The sequence below is a fragment of the Larus michahellis genome, chromosome 11 (assembly GCF_964199755.1).
Source record: "Larus michahellis chromosome 11, bLarMic1.1, whole genome shotgun sequence".
In the NCBI taxonomy this organism is placed as follows: domain Eukaryota; kingdom Metazoa; phylum Chordata; class Aves; order Charadriiformes; family Laridae; genus Larus; species Larus michahellis.
The window spans coordinates 922,278-934,671 of NC_133906.1; the positions used below are offsets into that span (position 1 = coordinate 922,278).

Sequence of the window (12,394 nt, forward strand, 5' to 3'; positions counted from 1 at the left end):
GAGCAGCCCTAGAGATGCTTTCTTCAGAAAACACTGGGGCTCAAAAGAAAGCATGGTACTCTTATCAAGAAGTCTTCCTGTTGAGCCCAGTAAGCATGAAATAGTTGCAGTAGCTTCATCCATAGTGAAAAAGCGTTAAATAAGACATGTCTTGTGTTTTTCACAGGATAAGGTTGTGCAGCTGGGTGCTCACAGGCAGGAACTTGCAGGCATGGGGTAACCTGATCATGTGCCCTGATGCAGAGAAAAAGGTCCTTTATGCTCATTTCAACATCCCGAGAACTCTAAATGGTAATGCGATCCAGTTACTGCGCAGCCTGAAGCAGCTAAACAAGGTTCGGGAGTCTGGCTACAGACCTGCTTGGTAAACAGAATAGGAATCGGTGTCAAAGTTTAGGAACATTTTGATGGAGGCGAAAATAGAAGAAGGTTCAGAGGAATCTGTAGAGCATCCTGAGATGGAAGGATTATGCAGGACAAAGATACTAAAATCTTATCAGGGTTTCATTTTTAAAAGGTAAGATAATTTTTGAAATCTCTGAAAAGGTCAGATAATCCCTTTTGCTTGTTTTCTGCTGTTGAGGTCTAGTTTCTCTAGTTTATTTCCTTGACTTCAACGAGCAAGTGAAGTCTGGAGGGTAAAAAGAGAATGCAGGCTGGGTGGAGGAAGCGTGGTTTTGATATCGTCAGGATACAAGAGGATCCACCAGTGATGGGCAGGTGCTCTAAACCAACATGTGGATCATTGCAGCTGCTCAGCTGGACCCTTTGGGTCACTATCTAGCTAATCTGGTTGAGTGCTTTTACTTTACCAACCTGTGTAGGCTGGCAGCGCTGGCCGGTCTGTCTAATCTCACTCTACAGATGACCTGCAGCAGAAAGAGTTTTCATAGAATCATAGAATCATAGAATCATAGAATCATAGGGTTGGAAGGGACCTCTGGAGATCATCTAGTCCAACCCCCCTGCCAGAGCAGGGTCACCTAGAGCAGGTTACACAGGAACATGTCCAGGCGGGTTTTGAATGTCTCCAGAGTTGGAGACTCCACCACCTCTCTGGGCAGCCTGTTCCAGTGCTCTGTCACCCTCAGGGTAAAGAAGTTCCTCCTCATGTTTAGGTGGAACTTCCTATGTTCAAGTTTGTGCCCATTGCCTCTTGTCCTGTCCCCGGGCACCACTGAAATTTTTGGGATCAAATGAGAAGATGAAAGAGAGAGAAAGAGCAGAAGACGTAGTTCTGAGTTGTCCTGGGAACACGAGGACTCGGTGATAATGTGAGGCACCTGAGAGCCAGGCTCTCTGGATTGATTTTTAGGGCCTTTATTTCAACTGCTGGGGATCACAAGCCCTCCCTGAAGTCTCTTTAGAGATCTCCATGGGAGGGTAGGTGAAACAGCCCTTTCTCCAATTAAGTTTAACTCTACACACACCAGTTTAGGTCCACAGATGTCATAGCTGTCATCTTGGTGATATCATTGGACCTAGTTTGTCAACTAGTTTGTTTAGACTCATTCAGGCTCCTCCTCTCCCATTTAATACCTTCCCCAATGCTTAGCATGGCTGGGTGTTGGAAATGTTTTCCTTGCGTTCCCTGTCCCAGGTGAGATAGGCCTGGTGGACTTGCATGACTACAGTGTCTCAGTGATGTCTTTACTGTGATGTGGTTTGTAAGTCATAGAATCATAGAATGGTTTGGGTTGGAAGGGACCTTAAAGATCATCTAGTTCCAACCCCCCTGCCCTGGGCAGGGACACCTCCCACTAGACCAGGCTGCTCGAAGTCCCATCCAACTGGGCCTTGAAAAGTCACATCTAGTCACATCTAGTGGAATTGAAGCTTCAGCATATACCATAGTAAGATATGACGTGTAATTAAGGTTCAGCCTGTTCCCCCAAATCTTGTCTCAAGTCCAGTCTGGCATGGCCTTTACTGGGTGGCCATGGCAGACCTGCATGTTAACTGGCTGGTCAATTTCTGGTCACTCCAGTCTGAAGGCACTGTGCTCTCCTGGAGCCAGCAGCACTGCAAACAGGAGCGTGGTGCTGTTGGTTTGGAGTCGAAGGGTGTCCGGCCAGCCCAGAGCACGGCTAGAACAGACAGAAGTCAGTCGACCAAGGGCCATGAGGACAGACCGGTTTTCCACATTAGACTAAAAATAAGTCCTGGTGTGGCCTTTGCTCAGATAATTTGAAACCCACAACTGGAGGTGTGGTTGATAATTGAGTGGAGCCTGCAAGCACGCAAGCATGGTGCCTTGAGGTGTACCTGTTGGAGATCTTGCTGACAGTCTACACAGAGCTGTGTTGTGCCTGCCTGCTGAAAGGTCCCGGTCATTGCTTATTTTGCACACTGTGTATTTCTTAAGTAGCCATCACGTCTGCTACTCTAGATGCTATGTAAAGACAGGCCACTGTGACTCTACAGGCAAAAATAGGCATGGGATGGAAGCTGATGCCCCCTGGAAGAACTGAGGTGGTAAGCCCAACGTTTAAAGCAGGAGGCTCTGTACCAGGGGATCTGCTCTGTCTGACTCCACCATGTGATCCTGGCATGTTGCTTCACTTCTTGGGCTTCCGCTGTCCCACCTGCGAAGCATTCATGCTGGCACTGGCCCCGCAAAAGGCTTTTTAGATTGTTGAACAAATCCCCTCATTGAAATATCATGTTGCCGCTATTACAATTCATGATGGGGATTTGGGAAAATAAAATGCTGCAGTGCTAACGTGCATTCTGGGACTCTTGTGGTAGCGAAAAGCGTAGTAAGGGCTCCTTCATAAAGCTGGAGAGATCAGCCTGCAGGAGCAACCAGAAGCTTTGTAATAACACAGGACTTTGCCCCTGCAATAACTACTCGTCCTATGGAAACAGGCAGTCCCTTGGCACTCCGGAACCTTTCAACTTGCTCCGCAGTGAAAGACCTGAACAGTGCAGATGGGAGATGTGGGGAGTGCTGCATGGGTTGGTTTGCTCAGCAATATCTGATGCTCTGAGCGCCCGGTAGTCTGGCATTGTATTTTGGGATGAACTTCTATTCTGCAGCTATTGATCCTCACAATTCCCTCAGGAACTGGCAACATAATTCCAGCAGGATCTATTTCAATGAAATGCAGGGGTAAATATTGGGCCATTTCCAAATGAATAAAGACACAGGAGCAGAATTTTTATTAGCTCCGGAGTCCCCAGTCTGTTGCCAGGCAAGCCGCAGTCTGCACAGGCCCTTCTGATTTTATGTACAGAAAGCAGCAGCGGGCATCCAAACTCTCTTCAGGTTTATTAAGAGAAGAGAGCATCGTACTAGACATACAGAAATCTGCCACAGAGAGAATGGTTAGGATCAACAGCCCCTCAGTGTATTAATCAGTGTAAATCATGGATTTAGTGTGGCTCACGCCAGGATTACACTGCTGCAACTAAGGAATAGCTTGGCCAGACACCTTCTCATCCATGTTCTTCTGACAAGCAGTTGAATGAACTTGGTTGAGAGGAACCTCAGAATTTCTGTGTTTTATCAGTAAGTACATAAGGCATATACAGAGCAGGCAATTTGTATACACTCTCCAACCAGCTGAGTTCATCTGTCTAACTGAATGTCTAAATATTGAGAGAATAAAGTGTCTGTACTCTATGAACCCACCAGTCAAAGTTATTTATAAAAAAGAAAAGGATCAGCGAAACTATCGCTGTCTCCCTGCTCTTCTCGACAGTAGCTGTAGTTTGTGAAAAATTAACAATAATTTATAGTCCAGGCTGCAATAATTAACTCTTTGCAGGGGGACTATTTCACCGGATTTCTGAGAACAGGCTGGTGAGCTGTCTGCAAAGGCTAAACGATGTGCACGGTAGGAATTGTGTAAGAATCCATGCACAATCATTAATGGCCTTTCTGTGTAGGTGGATTGTGTGAAGTCCACACGGCAATGTCCCTGCCCGTGGCTCTCCTCTCTCTTGCCCTGCCCTTGATGTTAGTCCCGAGTAACCTAGGTGTGTGGTGGAAATTAGACGCTCTGAATGACTACAGTGCTCTGAATCTCTCATGTGTTTGTGCTGCACTGTCCTCACTGACTGGGGCAGCAGCAACAGAGCGCGGCTCCAGATCGTTCGCAATCACATCCATCAAGAGGCAGCCCTCTTTTCCCCGTCCTCACCTCCTTATTCCCTTCTGCTTTGTTCTCAGCCCTGGGACTGAGACCAGCTGGAGCTCTGACTTGATGGTGGGTGAGCTGCTCCAGGCCTTCTTCCACCTTGCGGGAGGTTTGTGACCAGCTCGCCTGTGTGTTTGCAGAGACCCCTGTCTCAGGGGCCCCTTGCTTATTCCCACTGGTCTAATTTCACCATTTATTTTATGTAGCTTGCCCCATGCACACTCCTTGTTCCCTGCTCTTAATTCGTTGAAGTACTTGGTACAGTAGTTGGTACGTGACTGAAGTTACTGCACAAACCCCCTCAGCGTCTCCCACTGCCTTCACGTGAGCCCCTTTCCACCCAAAATTGCTCCCTTGCTTATTCAGATCTCCGTTTATGTCAGTAATTTTACAACCTTCCAAGCCATTTGGGATAGGAGTTGTGTTGGAGGCCAAATGAAGGACTTATTCTACCACACCAGCCAACAGGGAGTAACATCTGCCTGGTACCGTGTGGCAGTTAAGGTAAAATAGCCGTGGGAAGTAGTTTCTGGATCACCAGGCACACCTGAGTGACGTTTAGAGTGGAGGTGAATGAACACGCATGACTGCAAATAAACTGTACATGAAGCTCTCGTTACCAACATCAGTCATCAAACTGCAGATGACTCAGGACCAGTTAGACGTTTGCTAAGGTATTTCCAGTGGCTCAGGCTGATGGGGGAATACAACTAAACATGAAGTAACTGAGGGGAGTCACTTGTGAATCTGGGAATTATCCTGCTTGTTTGGTGGAAACCCACTGAAATCCCCCTTGGCCTCATGCTTCAAGGTGCTTGTCTGTGATCCGCAGCCACGTGGTGTCAAAAGGTGCCACATTTCAACCCAGGCACATTTCCTAAGTGAGACATTTTGCTTCCCCTTTGCTGCGCTCTGAACTGGGGGGGTCTCTCCATCCTTGCTCCCAAACTAGTTGCAGCCACTGCCCTCACAAACAACAGGTCCCAGCTGCAGCGACATCCCAGAGCAATCAGGCACCTTGGGAGTTACCATGGAGCAGTGAGATTTCAGGGTTATTGTAGATATGTGATAATATATATATATAATGTCAGGGTATATAATATATAAAGATCTGTATTCAGTACATCAAAACTCGAAATGAGCGTTAGGCGTTACTATGAATGGAACAGAGAACAAACCAGGCTGACGTAATTGTCCTGTGTGCAGGCTGGACTCACCATCTCCAAAGGGGAAAGCAGAACCAGAGATGGCACAAAAAAGTACCGCAGCCAGATGAACCTCTGTATAAGAAGCTTCTAAATAGATCATTGCTTTCCGGCTGGGGAAGGAGATGCTGACCGTGCCTTTAAAGCCACAGGCAGCACAGGGGAAATGAGTGGGGACGATCGCTATTTTTTCTAATACAAGAGCCAGGAAGGGGCAGGTTTAAAAGAAGTAAATGGAGATGTGTGTTTGCACACTGTGTGCATAACACTGGAGCTCTTGCCACAAGTATTGTGGATGCTGCAAGATTAGATTTGTTCAAACAGCAACTAGGCCCGTTCGTGGAAGAGAAAACCGTCAAAGGCTATTAAATGCAGAGACACTGCAGCTGATTTAAGTTGTCTGTGAGCTGCTCATCCTTGATGGCCGGAAGAAAATTATCATTGCGTGCTCATGCTGATCTTCTTCTTAAGCATCGCCTATTGGCCGCTGTCAGAGACAAGACAGGGCTTTAGTTTGGCCAGTACTGCTCAGTTTATAGTCTCATAATGGCCTGCATTTCATGACACTCTCTTCTCAACAGGGAACTGGGCTGGCTGCCTCTTTTTGTAGCCTTTGCTACATCTCTGCTGCCAACAAATGGACCACGGTAATATGATTCCATGATTCAGTTTTAAAATACTTTGTGCTTCTTTGGGAGAAAAGGCAGATTACTTGCAGGATTTAAACATAACGACATTAACAAGATGCTTCTCGGAGAACTGATCAACCACGTGTTTTTCTGACAGGCATAGCTCTGTTGACAGCCTCTTTCTAGAAGTGCACAACATGCATGTCCCAGGCTCATTCACGTCAGTCTCTTTGTTTAAAAGGAACAAAATTGTTAATATGGGATGAAAATCCCATGCAGTCTCTAGCTGGTCAGCACTGTAATCCACTCTGGTATCACAACATCACATGGCGCTGCCTCTTCCCATCCGCCTTTTCTGGTGGAAAGGGTACCTTTTATCTGAGGTGTTTTCTATGGGGAGGTTTCTGGGCTCTGTTTTTATTTCTCCCTCTCTGCTCCTCCCCTACTGTGGGAAGGCTCGCTCCAGAATCCTTTCCTGTAGAATTTACGATGTGAGACTTTGCCAGATGGACAGTTTTGCTTGCTAGCAGCTGGTACGTTTGATGGTTGCAGGGATGATGGCTTCCTGCAGGCTGTGCTTGCTCTTCATCCGTGTGCCTTTCAATTCGCACCGGTGCTTTGGTTCATGAAGTTTCAGTGCTGCCTGATCTGACGGCACACTTGCAGCTTTAACACAGATCTCTCCATTGCGTGGTTTTAAGGTACCGTGAAAGCCAGCAAGCACTGCAAACCAACAGCCGCCCTGCGAGCGTCTCTCGGCATCTGCCATGCTGTGTGCTGGCCCGGCAGCGCTGGGGACTGTTCGAAGAGGCAGCGGCTGTCTTAGGATCACAGCATCACAGAATGGTTCGGGTTGGAAGGGACCCTAAAGATCACCTAGCTCCAACCCCCTGCCCTGGGCAGGGACACCTCCCACCAGCCCAGGTTGCTCCAAGCCCCATCCAACCTGGCCTTGAACCCCTCCAGGGATGCGGCAGCCACAGCTTCTCTGGGCAACCTGGGCCAGGGGCTCACCGCCCTCACAGCAAAGAATTTCTTCCTGATATCCAATCTAAATCTACCCTCTTTCAGTTTGAAACTGTTCCCCCTTGTCCTATCATTACACTCCCTGATAAAGGCTTCCTGTAGGCCCCCTTCAGGTACTGGAAGGGGCTCTAAGGTCTCCCCGGAGCCTTCTCTTCTCCAGGCTGAACCCCCCCAGCTCTCTCAGCCTGTCCTCACAGCAGAGGGGCTCCAGGCATCAGATCATCTTTGCCCGCAGCCTCCCATGCACCTGCACAGCTTGTGTTTTGGGACACAGCTGCATGCTGCCAGGCTAGGCTTTGTTTTCATGCTCATTTTTAAAAATGGCATTTGGTGCTAAGGCTTGGTTTAAGTGGCTGGATCACGCAATAGCTAAAGGGGAGGCCTTGCAAACAAAGTCCAGGTGTCACCGCACACAGTCAGAGCTCCTCCGCCCTCAACCTGCAGCTCTCCACTGGCCTTAGAAGAAACGTGCTACTATCTCGTAAAGGTATAAATTATACAGACTTGTTACAAAGCTGTTACAGTGACTCAGGCTTCTAGTTCCCATTAATCTTAACTGGAAGGGAGTGCTGAAGTTTGGGAGTTTTCATATTTGAGGGTTTTTTGCAAGGACTTCTTTGGTGGCTTGGTCAAATCGTGGTCTGTTCTAAACCCCAGCATACACCCCAGTATGCGTACGCTGCTCTGCACATTTGGCTCCTAGTTGGCGGGCATTACGTGCCCTAGGAGGGGAGCAGCTATTTGCTGTCCCAGGGCCATTTGCATCTTCAGTCTTTGATGAAGTATTTGCCATGTCTCGTTTGCAGAGCACTTTGGGACAACTTGCTCTGCCCTGTATAGCTGTGGAAAGAGAACCCCAGAGGCAATTGTTATTCAAGGCAAAGCATACAAATAGCTGCGCTTGGTGCACAGCCCCAGCTCTGTCAGACAGTGGAAGGCATTGGCTTCCCTATGGGAACAGAAGACAATGGGGTTGGACGATGCATTGGTTCAAGCAAAATGAGCAGCAAGGTTGGCTGGTAACAGAGCGGGCTGCTCCTGCCGTGCACAGCCTGATGAGCAAACTCCTTGTTCAGAGAGGCATGGACCCCATGCAGTCAGAGATAGTCCTAAAAACAAGAGGGCCAGAACAAGCTTGTTCGGTTGCTCGCGTGCTGAGCATCACCCAAATGCGCGCGGCTTCGCAGGATGCTAGGAGCGCTCCTTTAGCTGTGAGAGCCTGGACGTGCCTGGCAGGCACCGGGTTGGAGCCCGAGCATGAGAACGGAGACCTTGGCTTTGGTGGCATGGGCTGCAGCCGGAGGCAGCAGGGCAGGCACCCGCAGCAGCCTCTGAGCCTGCTGTGGAAGCGGGACGGGCACGGGGGATGCCCGAGGTGCGGGGAGCAGCCATGGCTCTCCCCAGGGCAGGCTCTGGCATGCCTTGCTCTCCCATGGTTCTGACTAGCTCCTGCCTGGGGCTCTGGCTCCAGCCTTCTTCCTCGAATCCTGTGTCAATGAGGTATTCAGTCTTCAGCGGCTGATCTGAAGTCCCTAACCTCTCCATGAAGTTTGTTCATGCTTTGGAAAACAGGATGGAGGAGGGTATCTCCTCGGAAACCTTCAGTACAACATGAAGGGCACTGGAAAGTAGGTAGCAGCCACGCTGCTGGAGATGTAACTATGTCAGGGCATAAGCAAGCTGGGTAGTCCAGGAAGGGGGAATATCTTTAATGAGATTAAGTATTCAGTTGTAAAAAGCAGCTACTTTTGAGTGCCCAGCCCTTCTTTCAGTTAGGCAAAGACGGGTCTGCATTCCCCAAAGCTGGTCTGCTTTTGTAACTTTCATCAATTGCTCTAACAAAAGGTTTTTCCCTTCCTAGAAGCCTTTCCCTGGCCTATGGAGACTCTCAGTTTTGGGCTGTGAGTTTGTCTGAGTCATTCAGAGACAGGAATCGCAGTGAAATTCTGCAGAGTACTGTCGGTTTTGGTTTTATACCTTACATGGCTGGAAAGCTTTTCTCCGTAAAGAGATTTGGATTTGGAAAAGCATCTGTACCCCACGGAACTCGAGTCATGCTGGCTGCCTCCCTTTTAGCACAGACTAGGTCTGACTGACTTCTACAGCTGAACTTCTGCTCGGTCTCCTGAGGTAGCCCCGTTGGGGCATGAGAGAGAAATGCTCAGAAATAGGGGAGGGCGAGATGGAGCTGTTCTTGCTCGCGCTGGAACTGTTCCGGGGACAATGAGGGCACTTGCTTCTGGCTCTGAAAACTTATTTCCTCCCAGAGATGTGGAGCAATGAAATGTCCTCTGCAGATCTTGGTCCAGTACCATGACGCAAATCAGGCCTCAGCAGCATGCCACCGTGGCTCTGTGACGCTGCAGCACACGTTCCTCCTAACCTCCCGCCTGCCTGCTCACGCAGGGTTGCATGCATGTATGAGGGGGGGGCGAGGAGAGGTGGGAAAGGGGCACATTTCCCTGCAGCTTGCCAAAAATATGATTTGGTCCTGACATGCTGGCTGCTTAGAGGAAGGCGTGTCCTCAACTCCTCACTCGCTTGGCCACTTTCGCTGGGAAAGGTCAAGTCGCAGCCCCAGGACCTGGAGAGGTAAAGGTGGGTCTAAAGGCACAGGCTGAGGTTTGTAGCTCTGGGGTTTTTACCTTGGCAAATGAACTAGTTGAAAATCATCTAAGAAAACAGTATTGCCCAACAAAGGAAATAACAATATATCCTTTTTGTGTGTGTGTTTTGTTTTTTTTTCCCTGCAGTAACCACAACCCTCTCCTCCTGGTCCGGGCATGCTAGAAAATGCAACGAAACAGCCAAGTCCTATTGTGTCAATGGTGGGGTATGCTACTACATCGAGGGGATTAATCAGCTGTCTTGCAAGTAAGTGAGTGTAGTTCTTGTGTCAATATGGAAATTACTTGGCTGGCGGAGAGGAGACCTCTGTGCGACTGCTGGAGGAGGGGTGGCTCTGAAATTCTCCTGGCAATTGCAGTTTGAGCTGGGCAGGTTCAGAAAGGGAGACTACAGGGGTGGGGGTGGGGGAGGAGGGTTCATATTTTCTTTTTTGTGTGAGTGCCACTATTCACTTGTCCTGACTCTTCCTCTAAGAATATGTTTGTCCTGGCTGTTTCCTTTCCCTTTCTTCCCTTTCTCCTCTGCAGCTTCAGGGAAGGTCGGAGCCCTTTTGCTCTCCCTGAGCTAGGTCAAAGCTCCGCGCCCCCCGCTGACACGTCATCCCCTCTGAGGGGGTGGTCTCTCCCCAGTGCACAGCCACCTCCCTTCTCTGACTGGAGGAGGTCCCTTGCCGAGACCCACCTCTTACCTCTCCTCTCTGCACCTCACGGGCCCAGAGGCGGGTTTCGCACACGCCTTTTCACCACTCTCTGCCACTTCGTGGCCGGGCTGCGGGTTGTTTATTCCACCCCTTCAAGTGTTAAAACCTGCAAAAAACCCCAGGGACACATACTAAGTTATGCTTAAAATGGAATTTCTTGGAGGGGTTAAAGTGGGGCTGCATAGTCCAAGGGATGTGGAATGGGATGTGAGACCTTTTCACCTCTGGCTCAAACCTGCTGCAGCCAGCAAGCCCAATAGCATCTCACAGCTCACCCTAACAGCCTAACAGGGACTGTGAATGAAAAGTGGAGTCTGATTGCCAGTGCTGGAGATGTAGGTACCCAAAGGACCTGCCCCGGGGCTCCTGCGGATTGAGCATGAGGCGGTGCGCTGCGTGTGCATTTGCTGAGCAGGTGCAGTTGGCTTCTGAGCAGACCTGGGGATCCAGGTGTCACTGTGCCCAGCTTGGAGAAGCCCAGAGCTGACTATTTTCTCCCTGTGTGGCCCAGAGACCTCTCTGTGGAGATGCACAGCCAAAGGTATTTACATCTGTGGATGTTGACTTTGTACCACTGCCACTGCATGGTGTGTGATGCTCACTAGACACCTCCACTCCTCAGGCCTTGAAGGACGCATCTGAACAGAACCATCACCCCTTCTGGAAGGGCTGAGAGCTGGATTACGCTTAGCACAACTCCTTCCTTCTCCCTGTACTCCTTTGTTTCGGCAGGGAGCAGTGGGAAAGACCATGTGAAAATGCATTCTGCTGATCTGCTGCGTTCTCACTTTCCAATGTCGGATCAGCTGTGGTGAGGTCATAGGATGAACAGTATCTTCCAGTTCTCCCAGGCTTGCTTCTTCACACATGAAAAGAGACAGATAGGACAGAAACCAGATGCTGTGGTCCTCCACATTTCCCATAGTGCGAAGTGAGAGCCGCCCTCGTACACCACAGACCTGTGCTTTAGGGTAGTTGTGTCTGCCATTGGCTTCTTGGTGGTCCTGTAAATTCATCTGGCCAGTGTTCCCCATAGGAAACATGGGGGACGCTCCATATGATGAATCAAAGTCACAGCCACTATTCTGGTGTGGCTGTAGCCCTAGGAAGCCCCAGCAGTTCTAGTCTTTCCATGCTGGGGAGGGCTCAACCCTTGAAGCCTGGGGGAGCATATGAATCAAAATCTCTATCTGGAAGCAATGTGGTGGTGCCAAAAGCATAGATCTCAAGGCTTTTTCTTTTGGGAAGAACTTGAATCCAGATCCAGACTTTTCAAATCAGATCACTTTCTACTTATAGCAAGAGTTACCTGACCTCCTGCCACATGCAGCTGTAATGGTAAGGCTCTGTTTTTCCTAATGAAGGATACAAGTGGTGGTTATCGAGTGTCTTCAGCAGATGGACTGTTTTAACCAAAGTGATTCAAGCCTTGCGAAGAAACAGTCTACCTTCAAACCAGGCTGCTGTGATAGCTGATGAACAGAGGGAAAGCTCAGTGATGGATTCCATTAAGATTTTATGTGCCATACAAAACAGACCCCTAATTATTTCATATAGTTTGAAAGCCTTAATTCCTTACTTGCAGATGGTAAAATGATTTCCTTTTCTGATGAGTCCCAAGATACCAATTGCTAAAGCCAGATGGGAATTGAATGGGTGCGTAAGGAAGGGCAGCAAAGCGTTAACCAAAAGGAGGTGCTTTGAAGGTCCGTGCTGTCACTATTCATCTGCCAGAAGAGACTGTTGTGTGTTAACAGGAACCCAAGGGACTCAAGTGACTTCCACACGGAACAGTAATTTCTGATCTTAGTGCTTGAGGAGATATCTGGACGTTCATTCTCCTTGTTTTTATCATTAAATCATAGACTGAAGATAAGAAATCCTGGCTTTTGAAGTGGTATAATTTCAGAGTTTCTGGACTCCAGAAGGCAATAGTTAGTTACTGAGGAATGGAGAGGCATTTGAACTAAACATAATATTTCCCATAAAATGGCTTTCCCAATAACATGGACAATTCTTGGGGAAGACTGGTGATGGATAAACGGACTTCACATTCGCCTGCCT

The 12,394-nt window shown here is 48.8% G+C and overlaps 1 protein-coding gene across 4 annotated transcripts in view; it reads left to right on the forward strand.

The window, feature by feature from the left end:
- The window catches only part of NRG2 (neuregulin 2), a 175,394-nt gene that overhangs the window by 129,353 nt on the left and 33,647 nt on the right, over window positions 1–12,394 (forward strand). For all 4 annotated transcript variants that reach the window (XM_074604035.1, XM_074604032.1, XM_074604034.1 and 1 more), the window contains one exon: window positions 9,756–9,876. In XM_074604035.1, the coding sequence (XP_074460136.1) occupies window positions 9,756–9,876 (121 nt within the window). The remainder of the gene's footprint in view (window positions 1–9,755; window positions 9,877–12,394) is intronic.